General features: G+C 37.8%; 1 protein-coding gene across 2 annotated transcripts in view; it reads right to left on the bottom strand.

Moving 5' to 3' along the window:
- Positions 1-23,006, bottom strand: part of DLGAP1 (DLG associated protein 1) — a 138,140-nt gene extending 115,134 nt beyond the window's left edge. Inside the window, exons 1-2 of one of the 2 annotated variants that reach the window (XM_062570185.1) lie at positions 22,053-23,006; positions 7,977-8,191 (exon numbers count right to left, since the gene is read on the bottom strand). In XM_062570185.1, the coding sequence (XP_062426169.1) occupies positions 7,977-8,191; positions 22,053-23,006 (1,169 nt within the window). Of the gene's footprint in view, positions 1-7,976; positions 8,192-14,073; positions 14,125-22,052 lie in introns of those variants that run through there. The other variant, XM_062570186.1, reaches the window with a different exon arrangement.
- Positions 23,007-25,104: the final 2,098 nt, after the last annotated feature.

Below are 25,104 nucleotides of genomic sequence, written 5' to 3'. Positions count from 1 at the left end.
TGTGAGCTACCTGCTCTGAAGGTGAACGAATGACTTCAGATTCCAGCACCGCTGGCCTATAACTTTCACAAACATTAAAAGATGACTAGTGTAATAAATTGTAACTATTTGTTCATTGTTTAGAAGGAGGTTTTACAACAATCAGGGTTGAGACATGGTGTCAGACAAATAAATTATGGTAAGCACAAAAGCTTATATGACCCCTTGTGGAACTAGTGTCGGGGCCCTAGCTATCTTGCAGGACTATGAAGAGCTGAAGTAAGCAACAAGCTGCTCAGAGGTTTTGAAGGTAAAAGGACAAAGAAAAGATAAGCAGGCGCCTGTAACTTTCTCACAGAACAGCATCCCAAAAAGGGAGTCAACACAACAGATAAGCAAACCCCTGTGATCACTCACAAGGAGACAAACCAAAGTAAAGAGACAGAAGACGACCACGGCCTTCCTCTCCACGACCACCAGAGAGCTTCAGACGACCCCCCCCAGCAACTCGCACATGCGCGGGACGCACCGGGAGATTACAACGCAGACTATAAGGGGGGGGACTGTGTGTGAGGGAGGCGCGCGCCGTTGGCGGAGCTGAGACTCCCCGGCCGCCCAGCGCTGTTTTGCTTGTGGCTGCTTACTTAATTAGATAAATTGTTCACATGATTTAACAAACTCTCTGTATGAATTAACCTTCAAGAGAGTAACTTATGACAACTAGCACACGTAATTTATTTTTTTAATGTGTATTCTTACGTAAGTTAGTTGGAACTGTTCTAGTACCTGAAATTTCAATAAGTAAAAACTAAAGGTGAGACAACAACTATAGGGCAATTAATAAACCACTACAAAATTCTCATGCCTCATCTTAGAAAAATAAAAAAAAATCAAAATATTTTCACAAATGTGACAATACTGACTTAACAAGGGACACAAGCAAATAGAGTGACACAAAGGTAGATATTATAAAGGTAGATACTGGTGCTGGGGCACTTCAGTTTCATTGCAAGATGAACTGGTGAGGATTACTGGGGAAGCAGAGAGGAGGAGAAGCGTTGATCCCCCCTATGCACTAAGCAGTGCACTGGGGAATGACCTGCCTTCAGGGAGGATTTTACAGTGAGGTAAGTGGGTTCATTGCTGTCCTGTAGAGGCATATATCTGTGTGTGAGGGGACATAAAGCCCAGGCATGGGGCACGCGGCTCTCCACATACCCATCAGTGATACGGCAAATTAACTGACCAAATGTGCTTTATAGATCCATCAGTGGGAACCTGCAGTTGTTAGTTTCCTATTGCCAAAGCTGTCTTGCTCTGAGTTCCTGTAATAAATCAATATCCTCTGCTCCTTAAATATCTCATATACAAAACTGATGAGAGCTGCCATGAGAAAACCACTGGCTCCAGAGCTGTGCCCACCCACTACTTTGAAATATTTTTAGTGCCTTGCCTTCAAATTTTCTTCTGACTTATAAATTATCCACTGACCTTAATCATACTAGACACATGAGCCTGAAAAGTGAGAAACATGTCCGACAGTCTCTCTCCAGCTTTCAGAGAGAAGAGATCATAATAAGAAGAATAAAAAGCTAAGTAATAGATCATGTGTTAGTGACTGCAGGCTGGAAAAGTTATTGTATCAACCAACAATATCTCCAGAATACTATTCCTTCAGCTGCATATCCAAAATTCACTGAGATGCTCCAGTCTCTTTCACATAAAATCCAGAAGAAAAAAAATCCTTCAAATAAACAAGCAAAAAACACCTCAAGGAAACAGCGAACAATTCTTTCATTAGTTGGAGATTTGATGAAAATGAAACAGACTGTAACATGAAACAACGAAGCACATTGCACTGGAAACATACTGTAAAACACTACTAATCAAAGACTCATCAGACTTATTCCTCTTGTACTAATTAGGAAACTTATTGTTCCCTAATTGGAAGTCACTCAACAAGAAAGAAAATTAACAAGCTTCCCTGCATGTGTCTAAAAATATTCATGAAAAGGAAGACAGAGACATTTGCATCACCTTAAATTTTGCCTCTCCCCTCCCCCAGGTGTGATCTGGGTCAGGGACATTTTCATTAATTTTAGCAGAAGGAGGACAGCACCTCCATTTAAAAAAAATATTTTTTTTGTTTATGCGACACCCTTTCCTGGGGATATTTTTGAGCATGTCATAGTAATACAGAAGCATATTTAAACATATGGGACATAATTCCTAAGACAAAGATGTTTTCCATATCTAAGGATTTATATAATGCTATACATTGAAGTGTAATGTAAGGACCTCAGGCCCAGCTTCAATTTGCCCCAATGCCAGAAGCAGCCCAGTCTAGCCTAAGTACAGCACCAGGCTATATTTATCCCTGTCTTCCATATCATTCTCCCCACTGTAGATACTTCCCAAGAATACTGATTTAGAATAGCTGACAACATAGGAGAACCACCTCTGGAATTTACCTTGTTCCACAGTTTTCTAGGAGCTAACTGTATCTGTTTGTGAAGCTGTGAAGACATCTATGTGTACAAATGTATGTGTTGCATCACTGCAGGAAAATCAAAGCTAAAATGACTTCTAGCCTTGTGCATAACATTTAACAACATCCTGGCCGCGAGACATGTCACTTGCTGTGTCTTTATAAAGATTTTTGACCGTTTTGCATCCTTTCATTCACATCATTCTTAGCATCAGTGCGTTTTCTCATGTTTTTCATGATTGAATACAGACTTTATGCAGTTCCATCATTCATTTTTGAGTGTAGATGAAGCACTCTACCTTCCAACCAAACAGTCTAAATGACTATGCCCATGTGGGCATAGTGCCTCCTTCCTGACCTCCACAAGTTACTGACCAGACAAAATTATTTGGAAGTTTTGTAGATTACAGAACTTCTTTGATTTTAATTTCTTTAATTTTTACTAGAATTGTGGTATTTTCTATGTGGAACATCTTTTAAAAATGTAACACTAAGGCGGCAGGAGTTTTTCTGCTTATCTTCCCAGCAGCACTGGTCCTGCAACTCTTTCATGGTTTGATTAGTAATGTAGATTGATCCTAGCTTGCAGGCTTGTTCTCCAGGACAAGCCTATAGTTCTCAGATAGTTGCTGACAAGTTTGAATTCATGATGTGTACCACAGATTTACCTCTTCTTCTTGCTTTTTGTCACTGTCATTAAGTTTACTACTAGATTCTCCCTCTCAATTTAGCACGACCATTTACAGTGATTTTATAGGACATTAAGAAAAATAGCAGAGGTTTTCAAAACAATTTCATCCTGTTTTGAGATTATGCCCTAAATCCTATGCACATACAGGTAGAAAGTGCTTACAGTTTTTGCATTATTATATGCAAAAATAGAAGCCTGATACACACACATATATATACATACATATATATATATACACACACACACACACATATACACATTTTGAAATACTGGTTTTGGACTGATTAGCTTTAAAGTGGGAAAATGGTTGTCTTACTCTATTTGTAAGTATCATTCATCTGCGATAAGCCGCAGGAAGAGACACAGCAATGACAAAAGTTACATTGATGAATTCTGTAATGTAGAAACTCTGTCTAATGCTTTTTACTCATACCTGATTACTTTTTTAATCATCAGTGCTGTAACTTCATGCCTATGAAGTGGTTTTTACAGTATTTAAAACTATTTCTCCAGTCCACAGTTGAATAGAAAAACATGATATGCCTATTAAAATACCTTCAATATGAAGATTTGTTAAGAAAAAACTCATTTTGGTCTTCTCTTTCTACGCTCTGCATGACTTCTATGAATGTATCTCCATGTATTCAGATCACTGAAATGGTCAATACACTACTGATCAGTAGTCCGACAGTCTACTTCTCTTAGAAAAAAGCGTGTGATCAAATACGAGTCCAAAGCAACAATTCTTCAGCATTATCCAAAATCTATGCAAAATGCCCACAAATGGATTACCATAGATTGAGTAACTCTACTGTTTTAGAAAATTTAAAATAAAGCAAAACTAAAAACATAAAGACTGAAGTGGCCCAAAGTTCCCAATGTAGCAAATATTTTAAGCTAGGAAGCAGAATCTGAACCCATACTTTAAAAAGTGAATGTGTGTGTGCAGTGGAGGAGAGGTGCAGAATGAAGAGAAATACAGAAGCTATGGTAGTGGGATACCTCGTTTAGACCTCTTGTCCTCAACAGAGTTTTCCATTCCCTTCCACATTCCTCATCTTTCAGGCTGGGAAAGTGCTGCCATCTGGGGTTTCAAGCTATACCTTGTGCTGACTTGTCAGCTACCATACATATAATCCTTCAAGTAATCCTAAGGGGCTAGTTCAGATCTTTTTCTGCCTTATCAAGCTACAGATCTTTGTAAAACTTGGCACTTTATATCTTTCAGGCTTAACCTTGCTGGCAAAACTGGCTAAAGTTGATCAACAGATTCAAAAGTTATTAGGAGGTAGAAGTGACAGACTGGCATGTGGACAGATAATGCAATTGCATACCTTCACCTCCTATGAAAATCAGGATAAACATACCAAAAGTACGTACAGATAATGAAGGAAGATGAAGGAAGACATCCTCAGTCAATCCCAGCTATACTAGAAATGTCAGTTTTGTGTTGCCTGCACCTTCTTCAGAAGTGAATTAACCAGTCCCGTTTCCATCTGCTTAAGAATACAACATATACTTTTGCCACTTTCTAGGAACGGGCAAGAAAATACCACTTCTTTCACCTGGATCAGTTTATCTAGACTGTGAAAAATTAAACACCAAGAGGACACTGCCAGCAGAGAGAGAGAGAGAGAGAAAGCTGCTCACTTCCTGGTAGGATAATGAGAGTGCAGCAGCGGAGGTGTGGATTTCAAGATCACAGCAAGCTGTGCTTTACTCAGAATGGTACCCACCACATTTGAAACATGTTCTGCAATCACATGGAAACCATGGCATGGTAGGAATTCTGTAGGAGGTAGATTGTGAGGTATAGCAAGAAAAAAAATCAGCAAAAACAGGAAAATAAATTTGCATTACGTAAAGGGGATATGACACAGTTGTGCTGCTCAAAAGTTATTCCTTATATAAAAAGAAACATTGGTAATAATGAAAAACTCTCTGAGAAGAGTAGGTGCATGAGCAATGTAGTTAGGTAGGTGGGAGAGAGAATGTGGGTTGTGAGACCAATATTAGACTTAAAGTATTTAGAGAGGAAAAATCCTACAAGATGAAAAACCCCTTCAAAAACAACAGTGAAAGCAAAAGCAGACACATTTTAAGCTGTTTTCCTATCAAAGATGAAAGCGAAGCCACTTTCTACCTGGCACACTGGAGTTGCATATAGAAAACAGAGAAAGAGAGTAGCAGAAAGAAATGCAGAAAGTCTCTGACAGTAACCATTGCTGTTTCTTCAGAAACACCAATTTCTTTTTCTGGAAATACTGAACAAGGAACCTTATGCTTCACTGACACCCCCTCCCACCCCCCATAATTAAAGAAGTGAATATCACTCAGCTTTAAGGTGTTAATAATGTCCTAGAAGGTCAGATAGAAAGTCCACTGGTGTCAGCAAAAGGTTCTCTGCTTACTAAAATGACTTTTGGCTCATTTCCATTAAGCCCTTATTCAGGTGCAAACTGAGCTCAAGTCAACAGTAAATCAAGGAAATAACTTGTTATCACACATTACACAATTGCTCGATGACCTATATTCAGTGAGTTAGGGGCCCTACCTTAGTCTGGCCAACATGCCAGGAGAACTCTAGTCACAGCTCTTGGAGGAATCAGGGTGGCTGTGGGAGGAATAAGCAATCCTCTCTAGGTCAAGGTCAAGTCATGCTCCTAGGAAGGTATGAAGAAGTCTGCGTAGCCTCTTGACAGGCCTAAGCTGCACTTAGCAGAAGCTTAACAGAGGACTTCAATCTTTGGCTATTTCTCACAAAAAAGCATCATCATGTTCAGCAGAAAGGAATAAAAGCAATGCATAATTATGTTTCATACAAATCAGCTCTGAAAGAGGAAAGGTGTCCCAGCAAGAGTATTCAAAGTATCATCTTACACTGTAAGAAATAATTTTAATTCATGCCAATTCATGCTGAAAAGACAGTGATAAAGAAAAGCAATTTTATATTTTGCCCTCTCTTTTGTTTTACTATTTTCCCCTTCCTTCTACAGCTCTATGCTTTACATCCTACTTCCGTACAGCTCCTAAGCTTATATAAATTTTACCAAGTGAAGCTTAAAGTTAAGTATATTCCTAAAAGCTTTCCTGAATAGGAAAGGATTTAAGAAACATATGTAAAATGAAGGTACTCACACAAGTACTTTGCTGAATTATGACAACTTTAAAGCTAAGCCCCAAAGCTTCTGCTGCCCAGCCCCTCTGATCTAGTATCTTCTGTGGATGAGCAGTGATATACAGGACTTTTTATTCTTAATAATTCCATACTCTTTTTCAAATCTCATGTCTATAGAGAAGAGAACAAAAATGAAGGTATGACCAAAAGCAAATATACTCACTGTGAAGTATTTTGCTTCACATATATATTATAGAACTATGAAACAGATACTTCTTAAGTTTTAACAAGAACAAGCTCCACATCTGATGGCTTTGTGGAGTCTGTGGTGGTGCATAACATTCATGTTCACCTTTCCAGATGATTCTGCATAAGTTGCCATAACTATTCTCAGATCAGGAGTTTTGGCTCAGGAAAGGATGTGGTAAAGACTGTGGGTTGATGAGAGGAATCACTGGATCTGTTGAGCAACCTCCAGCAGATTATGAAATTCCCTGCCAGAAAATGAGACTGCTTTCTCCTTTGGAAACTTATGAAAGGACAGAGCAGAAGAAATTCCTGGCCTCTCTTGAGACAGTCAGACAGGCGGCTATGGGGAGTTGTGATAAGCATGTTATTGTCTTCTGTGCTATTCATCATGATGTCAAGAGCATGACATTCTTAACAAGGATCAAACACTTTTCTCTACAATCTATTTCTCAGATAAGGTCTCTGGGAAAATATGGAAGAGAGGAGGACATGGAAGGAGAGGAAATTAATGAAGAAATGACGGATTCTCTTGTCACTAATCATGGATACTAGAGGAGATATAGATTATTTTTTTCCATTTTAAAGCTACAGCCTTAGGCAAGTTATACTAAAATTAGGTTATTTTTGGTTCAGTAAATTATGATTCACTATGATATTTTGCAGGAGATGCACAGAAACAATTGTTGAATTAAATCCACATTTTTCTTTTATGGATAAAATTGATTCTATTGTTTTAGGGGAGCTCTCCATTTTAGAATCATTTAAAAATGCTAATTCCAAAGTTGTCAATTCTTGCAATTTTCTTAGGAATCTAGGCTCTTTTAAAAACCTTTAGTAATACAAAATACAAAATGTCATAAAATCCCCTAAATTCATCATTCCTGTTGACCAAAGCTCTCATAAACAATCTTTAAAATTTCTTTTTTGGTTATAATTTTCCACAAAAAAACCCAGTGTAATTCGGAGTGAATGGAAGAGTGGATGTCTGTTCCATGGATTCCATGGATTTGTCTGTTTTCAGAGAGTCATTGTTCTTTTTAATTAAATGTCAGATTCTCTCTGATGAGTTGCAAAGATTAGCTTTAGGCTAATTTCACATGTACTATTCATGTTGAGTTTACACTCAAAATAAATACACAATTATATAAAGCTTATGCAGTCCTAAGCTACAATTCTGCAAACTATTTAAAGAACAGGCCTATTCTATATACCTGTACAGTTTCACTTAACATTAACAGGTTGAAACACTAGCAAATTCAAAGTACAGGTAGAAGCTTCCCTTTTCAGGATAACATTGAAACATATGCCCAAATCTACCATTCAGAAAACCCCATACTAAAAATAAGTGTGATTGAATACAGTTGTTTGGTATGTAGAAATGAAGAAAGACAGAAACAAATAGGAATAGAAAATCTATGACTGCTAAACGATGCAATAAAACACTGACTCACTTGAGGGTGGTGAGCTCTGTAAGGGATGGCTGGGTGGCCTTGAGATAGCTCTCTCTTCGTGCCGCAATCTTTGGGGATGGCTTCGGACTTGTGTCTGAGTCTCCACTGTCATCGTCCCCCATGGCTTTAATGTAACTGCCGCTACGCATTCGCCGGCAGGGAATCTCATCGTCTTTCCCTCGCGGCGTGTACCCAGTCCATTCATCTTGAGGAACCTGCAGTTGTAAATACAATTCCCTTATTAGCACGCTTTGCCCTGACGTAGCTGCGCAGTGAGATCTGCGTGCACTAAACCACAACAGAGCCAGAACAGAAATTCAAATGGACGAGGGCCCAGCCCCAGTTGCAGTTGCGGTTTGTAGCGTGGGCTCACTCATCTCCCTGTGGAGTCACAAGCACCTCTGGAGTTATCTCTTATTTTCCACTAGTTACCTAGGAAGTGTATAACAAGTATGATACTAACACAGGAGCCTCAATTAGGTCTATATAGGTTAGATAAATCTGTTTCTGTTGACTACTGCTGCCATTAAAAGGACTTATGAACCAGATCATGGTATTCTTGGTTCATCTCACCATATCCAGTACATTCAACAAGATACAAAGGATAAAATATGGATCTCTAATCAAAATGTATTCAGACTGTGCATGCATGGGCCTGCACTTACCAGAATGACTTTGGTTCAAGACATATTCCTAAGTAGTTTAGCTGCTTACTAAGTGTCACAAAAGTAGGCTTATAACTGTGAAATTACAACACTAATGCTTCTGTAACATGCTTAGTGCTAGTGGACACCCATTAGCTTGTAGGAATCCTTCTTTTGAATTATGCTAGTCTGCATGTCTGAGTCATAGACCTCTTCTATTCCCTTCCTTGTCTTCTTTCCTTTCATCTTCTTCTTCATGTTCATTATTTCTCTTAATCTGATGTAAAAGTCACCCAATCTTTGCTGTTGAAGTAGGGAACACTGCCAATGCGTGTTCACAAGATTTGGGGACACAGCAGAGATGGTCCTCTTGCCCATCCATTCCCTCCCTTCCCCTGTTCTTGGGGCTTCTGATCATTTTTTTTCCACCTATCATAAAACAACACCTGTTCCTGTAATAGGTGAAACAATACGCAGCAGAGCTGAATTCTTGAAGTTGTTGTCTTGAACTCCACTGAATTTTGCAGATTCCTCATTTTTATAGTAAAGGTGAAACTGCATATGTAGTTTTTAGTTAAAAAATATTGTATGCAAGTTTTTAAATAAAAGTAGTTCCTCTTTGGTTTCCTATTTTTCTAATTATCCTTACTGAATCAATTAGATACAACAAACTATAGAGGCAGTGGCCCCAAACCCCAAACCATTACAGGCTGTATTAAACAGACAATATCAAATCTAGGGTGCTAAAATTTGTCCAAGAGCTTACGAATGCTCACTTCTGCCAGGAAAATCAGTTACTTTTCTATGAGGAGTTTGTTCTATTACATTATTTAACTTCTGCAAAGTATTTTGTGTATCTATTGCTTTTAAACTTCAACGAGAAGCGCTTACATGCCAGTTTGCTTAGACAATCAAAACAGAAATACTGGACTGTTTGCTAACAGCCTCGCTCTTGACTCCCACTACAAACATAAGCCTGAGTCCACAAATGTTACTGTCAATGTAGGTCAAATTTTATGGCATAAAATCAGACTATGTTACTGCAAACTGCAATCAAAAAACCACTGTGCTAAACAAAGGAACAAAGGTATTTAATGGTCCAAAGCATTCATGGAACTATTGCTGCTTATAATTAATCAACTAAAGCATTCATAAGCCAAGCCATTGCTTTGTTTCATTCTGATTTCAAGCCCAAGACATCACCAACTTTCTTCCTCATTGACTCTTTATTTCCTGCTGCTGACATCGTGATTTATGGCCTTCTTTGAACTTCCAGACTCCAGAAAGTACTTGTTTTCTCCTGTGCTAAATCTAAGCTCTCTTTCTTCCCTCAAATCTCCCTTGGTCAAGGCTGGCCCTGACAGACTCACTGGGACTGCTGACATTTTCCTCAGTGAAGTCAAGATTTAATCTTAGAAGTATACTTACAGCTTGTAGCTCTATCAACGTTTCTTTTAATTATTTTGTTTTCCTTCTTAGCACTCAGACTTCCTTCCTGGCTGCTCCTTGTTTTCTTTATCCAATTCCTTCCTTGTGCCTTTTTTAACCATCACCCTATGTTTTTTCAAATACTTTTTGGTTAATGATCCTGGTTAATGATCCTGACTCCACTTCAGTGTGCAAAGTTTGTTGCTTTTCTTCCTTTTTCCCTTCTTTCTCCCTCCCCCCCCCCCCCCACACTTTGTATTTCCTCTAGGTTCAAGATTGTAAGTTTCTTAAGGCAGGGAAATATTTCTACTCCAGTTTTCTTACTGAACAATGGCATGCAGAATTGCATACCCATAGGAAGTAATTCAATAAATACACTTAAATACAGTCTAATAAAGGGGAAGACTCTAATTCAGGACTTTAGTAGTACAGACAGAGAGTACTAAACATCAAGAAATCCCAGTGGAGGAACAGAATTGAACATAAGGCCCTGATAAGTTTCCATCTCAAAAGAAAAAAGCCCATAAGCAATGTTTGAATTCTGTGGCTTTTAAATTTATGCCTAGACCCCAAATACGGGAAATTAGAGTGGGAAGTTGCTGAGGCCCATTCATAGTGTGTGTATGTATGTAAGGTGCAGATGAATGTAATACTTGGTAGTGGTTTTGAATTTTCATTTGTGACATACAGGAATATGGATCATTTTGAACTTCTGTTCCAGGATGCTTATGAAAGAGAGGGAATAAAACTTTTTGCAGCCCTGATTAGTTCTACAGCTACAGGATCAGCAAAAAAAAAAAAGAAAAAAGAAAAAAGAAAAAAAAAAAAGAAAAAAAAGGGAAAAAGAAAAAAGAAAAAAGAAAAGAAAATGCAGTCTGTTTTCACAACATCCCTCATACACACCTAGGAACCTACAGCTCCCTTTTGTCTGGAATACTGGCAAACCTTGATTTTTCAAATCACTCATGTTCAAGAAAGAAGTTGACACGGGGTTAGTGAAATCAAACTTGATGAAATGCTAGGATTTCAGCCAGAACTTTAAATCATTAAAAGTGTATTTCCAGTCACTTTTAAGGCAGATATTAAATATCTAAGTAAGATATGTAAAATATATGTGAAACCTCAGAGGACATACTCTTCTATCTGTTTAATATTTTACTGACCATGCTTTAGTTAAGGATCTATGTTTTTCTTATTAAAATAAAAAAGAAAATGAATCCTTTAATACACTAAATAAAATATGGTAATATTCAGGTTGGAGTCTTTAACTAAGGAAAAGTCAGAGGATTTTAAGTTATAATGCTCAAACAGTACTTATAATTCAGGCATGCTGAACACTTATAGTTTTATCAAATAATAGACGTACTATTAAATTTAATGCTGTAGTCCATAGCTGCAATATAGATGAGCTACAGCTGCAGTGGGCATCATAAATCTGAAATTCTCGAGTTGTGTTGTCAATAGTACCATATGTAAGTACAATGCCTTTCATCCCAAAGCTTCTCAGAATGATTTAAATATGATAGTCCAAACTTTGAAAGCTGGTTGTGATGAATGTGCCACAAAACTTACTATTTACAGATGCAAATCCTGCAGATGGAAGCTCCGTGATGAGCTTTGAGAGCACTGCTCTGGCTGCACAGTTTGTGTGAGGGGATCACAAGGAAGCCCCCGCTTCAGCTCTGCTTGCTCAGTGAGGTAGGGTAATTTATGACACACAACACACTCTTATTAATACCTCTTCTGCCTTTATACACTATAGTTGTGGGAAAAAAAGCTGAGCTGTTCATGTAGAGACCAGGGACAGAGCAGTCTCAGGGAGTGCTGCAGACCTGTTCTTGTTTTGGGGACTGCAACTTGCATGTGCAAAAACGATGAGAATGACAGAAATGCAAGCCAAGTTCCACCACCATGTTATGGTTTTAAGGGTAAAACCTTTATGTGCCAAAGAGAAAAGCACAGCTGCAGCTAGGAAAAACACCCAGATTCGGAGAGCAGCCTAAAATACCAACCTAGATATACTTCTGACTTCAGTTTAGGCATTGAGGAAGTCTGAGGGTTGCACAAACTGTCCTACTTGCATAGACGAAGCTGCAGTAAGAGAATGTTACGGATTTTTGATTAAAAAGGAGTGGTAGGTAGTATTTTCTCTTTTGTTAGTCTGCTTAGTTTTCTTGCAGATATTTGAGTGATTTCTGTTTTTGTCAGAAAGGTTTCAATATGTAAGAGAATATTAGGAAAAGAAATTTGGGTACAACTCCCTGCTATCTTCCTTCAGTTTCACAAGAGTTGGAAATCCTGATTTCAGAAGATAGCACAAAAGAAAACAGTAAGATATGATGAAACTGGTAGAGAGCACTTCCAAGGTAAAGATAAGCTTTAGAAGTATTAGACGTTTGTTTTCTTTATGCATAGTCATTATGATACTTCCTATGAAAGGATCTCAGAGCATTATCTGTGCATTACTTGAGTAAGATACACAACCCTTCAAACTCAGTATTATTATTTTTATATCTATTTAGCTGTTTAGAGAAAAGAGGTAGCTAATATAATATCAACATTTTAATACTTCTGTGTCTAAGGTAAATGCCTAAAGCAATACAAACTAAAACAAGTGACTTGATTTTCAGAGCTTCTTTGTTTGGTGCCTAATAGGAATGGCTGTAGCAGCTCATAGTAGAGAATACAATTTACTGTCACATTGAAGGGTTTCATATCATGGGAAAGAAACAACACACCAAGCCCTCTCAAAACTACAAATTAGGAAAATAAAATTGATCACACTGTTTCCTGCAATTGTGTTTCTACGCATATGGTACTAAACATACTGTAATGCCTTGCTTTCTATTGGTCTGGAAAAATGCTGGGAAAAGTGCCTATGTGAATTTCTAGCCCTTTAAATTTTTTTTTTAGTCAGGAGGTCTGTACAAATTTTCCTACAGGCTCTTGCTATGTTTAAATGGCTGATACTATACCTTGCAAGGTCACCTACTATGCTGCATGCAAGCACATATGCACAGTAACTGCTGCCTTGGAGGATTTATAGCATTAAGATTGACATACTTGTGATAAAGCTGTTTAATGTTTTCAAGGAAATCATATTATCCAATTACCTTGGCAATATCCTTTTTTTTCAGTAGCAGAATATCAAGCAGAAACATCACTTGCATAATTATTTTTACTCTCATGAAGAAGACGAGAGAACTCAGTAGTTAAAAAGAAAACTCAGATCTAACAATGAGCATCATTGTTTTTACTGAAATAGAGCTATTATTATTCACACTTGATATGATGGACAGCCTGGAGAACCTTTCATTTTGCAAACGATCTTTAAGATCATTCTTTCTTTACAAGCCTAATAATCAAAAGTGTATGTACTTTAATTATACAAAAAGCCTAGTGAAATAAGAAACCACCATTAGTTGAAAAAAATTATTTAAAATACTTAGCAAAGGCCTCAGAACTGGGCAAATTATAGAAACTTTCAAGTTCAATCCTTCAACATACACCTAAAAATAGAATGTTTATTACAAGTGTGAAAACTAACACTGACTGTACTTTCTTTCTTCTGAGCGAATGACAGATACAAAATTTACCGTAAACAGAACAGATCATATACATATTACCACAGCCTCTTACCTGGATTCAGCTTCATTCACTGACACTGAATGAGCTACCAGTCCAGATCATTATCTGAATTTATGTTGCTCTGCAAGTGTTCACACTTTGATATTAGCCAGCCTGAAATGCGTGGTCAGTTCCTTTAAGCCTTCTTTTGATATAAAGGAACTTGATTTTTCTAACAGATAGCCTAGGTCCCCAAAACAAACAGGTATACTGGCCTCTAGTTTTCAGCCATCCATTTCAAAAACTCACACATAGTGAGTACATTATTTCACATACCAACGTGAAAAAAACAGCATTTAAGGACAGAAGTACAGAAAACAATTTTTATTCAGGCTTTAAATATTAAAAACTACAATATCAAATTTCCTTCTTTTTGCCCAGAATTGTTATTAACTTACCTTATTGGATGAAATACCAAACAGACTGTCTCTATAGCAAATTAAGTTCATTATTGATCTCTAGTTTGATTTGGTTTATTTCAGCTGAGAGCATTAAAGCTTCTCCCTGTGCTTTGCCAAAGCAGTGTGGATGACTACAGAAGTAAACACAAGGACTGGAAGGGAGTGGCTAGCCATCGCTCACAGCAGTAGACTTGTAACTTTAGCTTTCTATTAGTATGCAAATACTTAATGAAATGAAATCACACAACTGAAGAACAATGCTTAATGACTGCTCAGTGCAGATTTTCAAACCCATGCAATTTGGTTTTCTTAGCAGTTATTATGCCTCCTTTGCATGTTGTTAAGGAAGTTTCAATTGCCATCTTCCACTTGCTAAGCCTATTCCTGGCACTCATGAATTTTGAATTAATCGGACCAGTAAAGATGAGCAGCATTCCACTGTGTCAACTTGCATGTGTGAAGAGTCATTAAATTGTGCAAAAAAGAAAGTCTTAACCTTTAGAGAATAAACATAGGTTTAATAGGCTTCAAGAATTTTCATAAAGGCAGATAAGGAGGCTACTCTCATTTAGTACAAACTTAGAATTTTCAGTATCTGCAGCAACACTTGCTTTAGCTTGTGCAATTTCTGCAACCAGATACTATTTTAAACCCACTTTATTTGGATTACTTTTCTCCATATATTTTTACATGAAGAATATTAACAGTCAAGAAAAAGGACTTGCCTAAGACAGCAAACTGCTTCTTGAATCCTATATGCCCACAACTTCCATCAAAACTGAACAAGCAGTGAAGGATTACCATATTCCTTCACTCAGCAATAGTTTAGAAAACCTTCTAAAACAGTATGAATCCTCAAGGAGTGAGTCAATAGACAAAATTCCTTGAGCATTGCCACAGCTTAGTGTTTTCATTCATCAAAAGGTGCCTTGACCACTGACTCGTGAATCTGATTCACATCCTGTCTGATAGGGAATGATAATGGTGTATCTCCTACACAAAACAGCCTCAATTTGATTCCAAAATGAATTTTCCCCTGCTGGTTTACATACAAAAATCCAACCAAGAGTGAAGAGGACCACATGTTCTGCAGAAAAGAAGCCAAACAGCCACGACCACCTCAACTAACTGAAAGAAACATAATTGAAGGCCACAGAGTGTGACTTAAGGCCAGGACCTTAAACTAAAATAATTTTGATGATACTTGTCAATGATATTCTCTCAGTGGTACGGGCATCTTTTTCAATGCCTTTAAAGCTTTCTGGTTCAAGAAGCATGACAAAGACCTACAGCCTGTCATTAACATGAACATCAATCCTTGAAAGGGCACTTTCAGTGAATAGTAAAGGAAAAATGACCTTTCACTACTAGATACCTTCTTTAGGGTGAATCAGTTCTGTCCCTAGTCACTTCAGTACCTGCACACAGTGATCAGTTGGAGTCAAATGCTAATACTGTTAAATAAGATGTCATTTTACCTTTCTTTTACACATGACCACAAGTCCAGCATCAAGCTGACAGGAATTGGCACATGGATGAAGAACATGTAGCCGAATCTGAATCCTTGTAAGTGAAAGAGATGTGGTGGGAGCAGTAAGAGAGTATTTGAGAGAAACAAATAATCTCTGGATAATCTCTGATGCTTTGCTAATGCTGCACTCCCACAAACAGCAGCTCGAAGTAATGCAGTTACCTACCAACTCCAAATGGCTATTAGCTTCTGAGACCTTCTACCACACAGTGGCCAGACTTCAATGACTCTTGCACAATGCTTTCTTTGGATTACAGCAATGAGATATACCTGTGTAAGAAGCCTTCATTCAGCTCTACAGAAACTTTTCCCAGTTCAGAATATCATGGTGTGTTTTCTCAGGAACCCCAAGATGCCACCTGTGCTCTATAGTACTGTCTCACTGGATACTAAATTAAGACTATAGTCTCGACTCTCATCTTCTGGGAACTGAATGGCTAGAGTCCAGGAAATCTAGAAGATTTCCTAACAAACTGAGTAGCAGAATGGAGTTATGTCAGTAAAGCAAAATTAGACAGAAACGTATTTGCACAGAAGACACTTTCTTAGGAACAATTCCAAGATAATCTCTGGAAGCCCTGGCCCATCACAACTGTCATTATGCCCTATCCAACTGCACAGCACATTTCTTAGCCTTTGGTAAGACAAATGCATAATGGTATATCTATCAGAAGTCATATAATCTCTTCACCCTGTGCTCAACCAAGTAAGAGGATGGACTTCACATAAGAGGATGAAAGGACAAAAGAAATACAACAGATTCATGTTTATGTTGCTTAATTCATTAGTGAGAGAAGCTCAGCAATGCAACACGCACAACAGAAGAGCATATGTAGGGCAGAACAGACATTGTGGCCACCTGCCCCCAGCTCAAATTATTTTTCTGGCACTGCAGAATTCCTTGTACAAATTCCATTCTTCAAATAAAAAGTATAACTGGAAGGAGGGCAAATATTCCTTATTATTTTCCTCCTAATAAAGAAGATATATCACCACTCAGTGTTTATTTCCCAACTGCTGTGCATGTCTCCACGAGAAATATCAAGGATTACAAACTCAGATTCAGCTTGAAATAATCCTCTTTGGTGGACTGGATTTGTCTTCAAGATTTCAGTTGGGTTTCTTTACAGTGAAATTACTGAAAACAATCAGATTAGAACATGGCAGATATTTAAAGCTGCAGAAAGGAGTCAGATCCAGCACTGAATCAAATCTTATCCTTGTTTGTATCAAAAGGAACTGGAATATCAAACACTAGCTATTATGTGCAGCCATAATTTGCATAAATATTTCTGACACAACAGCATATGTAATATAGAATCACCCAAGTATGTTGTTAGATCCTATATTCTGTATGCTAGCAACACAAGACAGGAATTGAGCTGACAGAATTATGTTCATTACTGGATGTGCTATTAGAATGTAGGGATGCTAACAAGATGAACCAAAAGTAATTCTGCAAGCTAATCTATAAAAAATTACATTAGTGCTGGTACATTCAGTACTAAGAAGTTACAGAAAGCTGGTAAAACCAAAGAATAGAAAATGACAAGCTAAGCTACAGGAGCAGATAAAATTCAGCTGTATCTAAAGTACTGTCATTGCCATAAACCAGCTCTCTTAGTACTTAGGTGGTCTCCATTACTATATTACTCCAACACCAAAGGTTGGTCAAGGCTTTAATAAAATGAATGACAGCATAGCAGTTGCTAAGGTGAGATAGGTAGCAAGATCATTCTCACCAACATTAATAATTCTTCTAACAAAATATTTTTTAGGTAAATTAAAGGATTCCAAGGGGGAGAGGGAGGGCTATGCTATGTGTTCTCCTACTTTTTCTCCTAATACAACAAAGGCAGCTTGAATAGGTTCGCAGGTAGGCTAAATAATCAAGATGTAGACTCAGTTGAATTATTTGTTATGAATATGTTTTTTGTAAATTAGCTATTTTTGCTTTATTTATAATCCCATGACTTTACTAATTATTCATGTTCCCCATCCCACAGCAATTGTTACAACTGAAAATAGCTCAATAATAGTGGTGATTAAAACACAACTTCCACATATATATGAGGACATATTGAAAAAATAATTTGAATATGGTTATTTTGACAGAAATGCAAACAATACTAATGAGAAAAAAATTAGAAAATAACTGAAAATGCAGATAGACCTGCACACATAAGTCCAGCACAACAGACCTAGGATAAATTACTGTGTCATAAGGATAAGCAATTTACCTGGTATACTCAGTTTAATATATGGAGTTAACAAATCAAATGACCGATTACGATCACCGGGATTATTTAGGGTGAAGTCATGCTTTTTATTTGTCCATCCATAGACATAGGCAACAGAAAGAGGCTTGGAATAAGTGCTGACTCCTAGGAAACTAGGGAAATGCCTTGTTCTAAGGCTGGGAAGCAAGTCACTAACTTGAGTTTCTTAACACTAGAAGACTTACTGCACATTATGGACAACCTTCACATAGGACACTGAGCACAACCAGAACCCTCTGCTAGCAGATTCAGGCTGTGATAAACACGAAAATGTTGATCACATGCAGAAACTTTGCTCACAGCTTTCATAGTGTATCCCTTGGTCTCCCACCAAAGGACTATTGACTCTAGCCCAGAACCCTGGCGGCTGCCCAGGCTTCCTCACCCACGGCACCTCACTTTCCAGAAGTGAACTTCCTTCCTCAGCCGTGAGCATCTGACACAACTGATTTCAGTCTCATACAGCGAGGTCAGAAAAAAACATCCGACCGACCCATATTAAAAGAAAAGAGGAATAATATGAAAAATATGATCCCTGTATCTTTCTCTCTCTCTTAACAAAGGGACCAAGCCCTATGGGAATAGTAATTACAGGGAATATTGAATGCCAAAGCTATAATTAGAGACGAACTGTGCAGTGTCTTAGATACTCTATTAGCTTCAACAGTCAGGAATTCATAGAAAACAAGGGTGGCAAAAGTATCTACCTGTGTATTTAGACCATATTGTTCTCAGAAAAAATACTGCTGCTTACATTTCATCTTTGATTGTTTTGCTTAATTTTAAATATTCTGAAGAAGAAGGTGCCAGAGAAGTGAAGGCTGTTCACTGCTTTACAGACCATTCTCTCAAGAAATGGAAAGCTATTTTTAAAGAAAATTTTAGAGAAAACAGGAACAGTTCCCTCCCATCTTCTTTCAAATTAGTCCAACAATAAACTTTGATCAAATGAAAGTATTATCCTGTAGCAAGAATTAGTTCAAAAAAGCACCTTACTTTACTTCTTAACATCAATGCTTCCTTCCCTCCATTCTAAAATATATAAAACAATACAAAGCTTTATTGATAAATATTATCCAGCCCCTTGTTCTTGACAGAAAGAAAATAGAGAGAAAAGAGCAAAACAATTCTGTTCCAGAAATGCAGATGAGAGGAAAGGCTTTGTCTGACAATCTTTTAACTATTCCAGGAGCTTATATCTACTTCAAAAGACATATGAAGTTTAGTCAAGTCTTCCTAGCTATGCCTTCTCTTGAAACTCCAAAGAGGGACACTGCACTTCTGTACACAGGATGGAAATGGAGTCCACTGGGATAAGAAAAGATTGCACAATGCAGGAGGACTCTGCACATGATCCAAACTCCAAATTATGAGAAATTAGCCCATCTGTAACATGAACTGCTGCCAACTCCTTCCACAGAATGATTATGTGGAAAATATCACACCAAGTGAGATAATTGTTTGTTATTTCCATGTCTTTACACTGAGAATTCATCCAGATACTTGTGTGATAAAAGCCGTTAGAAGAAAATATGAACTGAATTTCATCTGTGATCTCTGATATACTCAGAGCTGCCAGGATAAAGAAAATTTTTGTGTATACTGAGTTGAAAAAAAGTCATTAATTCATTATATTCAGATATTATAACAAGAACAGTTTGCATGAACAAAATAGCTCACTCTTTCAAGGATCACAGGGTTTATGTCCCGGGCCATAAAGTGCAAGTGAGTTGGTAAGAACACCTATACCACATTTAATGAGAAAAATACATCAAAGAAGAAAATTTAACTCTGATAAAGTCATTATTAGAGTTATCCAGTACTGTCATAAATTTGTGGCTAAGTAGCTTTTATCTCATTTAGTGCATTTCTACTTCTCCTAAGAATACAGGACACCAGCCCTTTGGCAAAATCATCAAAAGGTCATCGGAAAAATAGCAGATGTTTGGACTACTTCTACAGCCCACTACTAGAGTGATACTGTGCTCTTGCTAATATATATTTATACTGCGGGACGGCCAAAAGGCCTCAATTACATTCTGGTCCCCATTGTGCTGGGCATTGTAGAAACACAAAAGGAAACAAAGTCCCAGCCCCAAAGGGCTTTCAGTGTAAAAAGAAGAGTGGTACAGTGAAGGGAAAGCCAGTGTGATGCATTCAAAATAAAGAGTGACTTTTTAATATCTGTATCTATTTGTTATCTTTCTAAGCTGTGAAGAGTAATCCCATTCTGCTCTCTTAAATCTGCACACCTTTTTTTTAGGTTTCTGAATAGTCTTTGCAGTGTTAATCAAAGCCTGATCAACATTTCTTCTGTATTTTAACAATTTCAAGCCAGAAGTTTTATTTCCCGACTTTTACAAACAGGCACAGAATTAGAAAAAATGAAATGAAATGGAAAACAAACTAAAACTACTACTGAGGACACAAACAGGATGGGAAATACAGCCTGAATTTAGTTACTCTAATTCTGCCCTTGACAATTGTTGCACATATTTTCATAAAGACACAGATAATGTCCTCTAATTCCACTTCAAGAGTCTATTCCCGTCAGTTAAATATTATCTAAAAGTCCCCATGGAGGTGTTCGTTTAAAGCTGATGCTGGCACAGTTTTTCACTCTTTTCTAGCCATCTGGTCTCATACTGAATTGTTAGCTATTTTACTGAAACCTGGGTGGAAGATTGAAGGAGTAAACAAAAACATAAACAGAAGAAATCTCAAGGTCCAAAGTAACCACAACACTCAAGTCCAAAATTACAATTTCTTCTGACTCACAAAATTCAGATCAAAGCAACTTAATGCAACCGATCTCAGAAGGTTGTAACCTTAGGCTATTCCGAAGCCTCTGTCCCTCCCCAGTCCATATGCACAGCTGTAAACACACACTGAGCTTTCAAACTGTCTCCTTTCCCCCTCTACCACATTCTCCTAACAATTACTAGAAAATACACACATCCATCTTTTACATTTAATACTCAGAATCCCAGAGGCTGGCACTCAAAATTATTTTGCATGCCATTCAATAATTCCTTTTAAGATCAAATTTTAAATGTGGATACCTCAGTCCTATACTTTCCCTGAATTCTGACTTAAACAACAGAATGTGGAAGCTGAATGTCTCATTAAAGTACCCCAGGAGAAAACTTGTTACAATATCTATATGAATAGACAAGAGTCCCACTATATTAAAATGAAACCAAATTGTCTTAGCAAACCTCTTTTTTCCTCATGGTCTTCTCTCTTCTCTGTGCAACGTTGTCCCATCTTACACATACACTTAGATGTGCCATAAGAGCTTCGTTTAAAGTGCATAAAAGCTATCCACAGCTCTCCTAAGAATGAAACAGTTTTAATATTTTCTGATCCATGTTCCTGCCACAAACATTCACTGGCAGTATGATAGCTCCAAGAGCAGACATCTGATTCTTGACATTTAAAGATACAATACTGGTGAAAAATAGTGACGCTGTATTAACTGCAAACAGCTTGTGAGGGAGTAGGTGATGTACTCCTAAAATGTACAATCAGAACAAGCAATAATTTCAACCTTTTGATTTTATATTTTTGAATCAAAGCCATGAGAAAGAGAAATAGCCAGATAAACAAATCTGGACACTTTACAATAACTATTTTATGAGAATTTATATTCTATGGCAAAAAGGAAAGTAGATTGCTTTCCTACTGCAGAAAGTACCAGGGTACCTCAAAGTTTCTCAAAAAGGTCTCAAAGGCTTTCATAATAAAATAAGCAATAAATGAAGGCAAATCCTGAAATTACAGAAATCAAAGAATTTGTATCCTGGTAACATCTTGTTAATTGACATTGTAATGCTAACTACAAACACTACAACATCAAATTCTCTATACCCCTACTGTGAATGCCTTATAAATTCAAAAAATACATAGAGAGGTCTTATTTTTCCCACATGAAAAAATGAAGCCTGTTCCAATACAAACTGTTTGTTTGAAATACTGAATGCTGGCAAAAAAAAAAAAAAAAAAAAAAAAAGGCAGATTTATTTTTAATTTCAGCTGCATTATCCCTTATTGTATGCTCAGTGACCTCTCAGGAAAAATGAAACATCAGAGCAAACCTCCATCCCCCACAAACACCTGCAACAAGGCAGAGCACAGTTAACAGCAATCAGTTCTCCACACTGTACCTGAAGGTACTGACACGACCGCTCCTGTTGACACGTCTCTGCCTTCACCACTGTCTGGTCCATGTTAACTGATGCTTTCTGGTAAACTTCACGGGCTCTGCTCACAGTTAGTGTAGAGGACCAAGAGCTTTTCTTCATTAACTGGGAGTCCAAATTCACAGGCAGGTTTGCACAGGTAGAGCATTTGACATCATTATTGCTTCTGGATGACTTCACAGTATGTTCACTAATAGTGTTATAGGCTTCCATAAAGTACTGGGAAGAAGAACGATCAGGGCATCTTCCCATGGTCATAACCCCACTGGGGCCATGATAAATGCAAACATCATTGTCCAAGTTGTCATCTGAACTCCACCATCCTGAGGCATTGGATTTGGGCTTACCTTCTGATCGCCTCTCTTTACTCTTGCTACGCTTCCCATACCTCATCGTCTGTGACTCCTCTGGGCTCGCTTTGCCCCCGTTGACACTCCCCTTGGAGGGTCCCTCAAGGGAATGGGACTTGGTAAAGAGCTTTTGGACAGAATGAACCAAATGTCGGATCCTCCCTGGGCTGTCACTGCGGTGCTCCATGGCAGTCCGCTTGTACTGCAGCGTATGGTAGCCATCGCGATTCAGAGGCAGCTGTCGTTCAAACTGGTCCAAAAGGTTGGCAGGAATGCGGTTAGTTTTATTGGCAGTTCCATGGGGAACAAGAGCACACTCGTCTTTAAGTTCATGGTGAGAATTGTAATGTCTCCGAGGAAAAGTGCTGCTGGCAATCTGATCGCTGTAGGGCACCATGCATTCTGCCTGAAAAGAGTTCCTTTGAGTGTAGTAAGGGTGATCTGCCGGGTGAGGGTCCACTGGATTTAACAAATATGGCTTCCTGTCTGGGTGATGTGGCACACTGTCACACGGAGGGTCACAGGCAACCCCATGATGATGACTACGGCTGCTAGATAATCCCTTCATGGTCGATGGAAAGCAAGTCCCAAAGTCATCTAATACATATGGCTATGCAACGGGCAGATCTCAGAGAAAGGCCTAAAAGGATGAAATACAACAGAAGCCATAAGGTATTTGAGCTACAAGAAGAATCATCATGTGCATTTTTAGCTTTCATTGCCTTTTATTATAAAAATAATCAGAATAAAACTTTCCTGATTCTTTTTATTACTTAGTATTTCCCATGGCCATACATAGCAATATTTGGGGACATGTAAACAAGATACAAGACAAATGAACTTCTTCCAACAGCTGAAAAACAGATATGAGAAATTTTTTTGAAACGAAACTTAGCACTGTTCACTACTCCACAGCAATATAAATATCACTACCTAACTCTAAAACCTCAGTCCTGAAAACATTCATGGACAGAGGCCTCCCAGGGGGCCTGATTTGCTCATCTGCACATTTTCAGGACCAAATAAACGTGTTGAAAAATATCATGTCCTTAATGAAGTGCTTTCTGGGTTAGTTTTGGCCAAACACAAAGCATGGTGTAATCAATGGGAAAATTTTCTCTGGCGTTAATGCACATTTGCTCATGATTCAAGTGCAGTTTTACTTCAGCTGTATTTTGTCTGCCTAGTAAGTATCTCAAGACAATACTGAGACACTACTTTTTGTAAGCTTTTTCAATTTAAAAATAAAACAGTATCTTTCACTGATGCTATCAAAATGAAGTCAAACTAACTGTTTAAAAATCCATATATTTGAGGTTGTATTTACTTTTTACTTGCTTCTACTCATAAAAAAACCTGATTGATAATGCATGACTTGGTTTTATTTTCCATAAATTTTCAGAGCACAAAGCAGTGTTTGAGTATTCCTACTCTCTCTACTGTTTGAAGAATTGGTATAGAGAAAACTTGTACATTGCTTTAAGAGTGTAAGGCATTTCCACACTTACTACCTGATTGCAGTTATTTGGCTCTGGAGTGACTCACAATGTTATAGGCTACTGATTACAACAATTTGAGATGGAAATTTTCCTTCATCACAAGTGATATAATAACCACTCTGTTTGATACTAGATGCCCTCCTTTCAGCTCTCACCACTAGCAAAGGGTTGGACACAATTGTTATTGTAATCGTTGAGCTACTAATGCATAAATTACAGGGCTCCAAATGTTGCAAAATGTTATGATGGTGACATCTCAGCTCGTGATGGGCAGAGGGTGATGAAGCAGTGGGCTCTGCAGAGGGAGTCCTGTTCTGCAGTCAGCTGAAATGGGAGTCACTCAGTGACTTTACTTGCTCCCAGCATGGTTAATCTCCTACTGTAGGAGACATTTCCTGAAATGTCATCTCTGAGATTTTTCTTGGAATATGGATAGACATTCACAGCAACTAGTTTTCTACTATATTCCTCCAATATTCTCTCAGATGAAGTTCATGTTTTAACAGGTTGTAGACAACTGTACCTACTGGCAAATTGGCAACAATGAATGGTCTGCTGAAATAGCATCTAGTTGATGCCAGTCTGGAAAAACTTGCTCTGCATTTCATCAGAACGTATTTTATATATTCCTCTGAATCTCTGGTGAGCTAAGGAGTTTTTTTCAGTATGTTTCAAAGCTCCTGTGGATGTCCTGCATTTCACTCCCCCTCAATGGATCCCTGCAAAGCAGAAAATATTCATTCTTAAGAGACCCTGAGTTCCAGAAAAAAAGAGTTTTCAAAAATAAGACAAAAGGCACTTGAAATATTCAAATCAGAAGAATTCACTGCATTACTTGAGGAGAAGTATGGCCTAAAGCACTTTTAAAAGCACACAAAAATATTATATTCAGAGGGCAGGCCTTGTCAACTATATCGTAGTGACAGTCTCTGGCAGTCCTAAATAAGTGTTTCATCTGTATCAGCTGCTTTCTAAATATGATCTATTAGACTGTGCAATAAAGAAGCATCCCAAAGGATGCAGTAGTAGATCCATTACTTGAGTCATTGAAAACGTGACTTGACTAAGAATATCCTGTCAAGAGTAATTCCACTAAAGGATATAATGATCAAATAACTATCTCCAGTCTCTGCTATCTATGAATATTTTCTACACTTAATGGCTTAT

This window comes from Rhea pennata, chromosome 2 (genome assembly GCF_028389875.1).
Source record: "Rhea pennata isolate bPtePen1 chromosome 2, bPtePen1.pri, whole genome shotgun sequence".
NCBI lineage: Eukaryota > Metazoa > Chordata > Aves > Rheiformes > Rheidae > Rhea > Rhea pennata.
The sequence above is the reverse complement of the archived record's forward strand: the minus strand, read 5'-3'. Positions and strand labels throughout refer to the sequence as shown.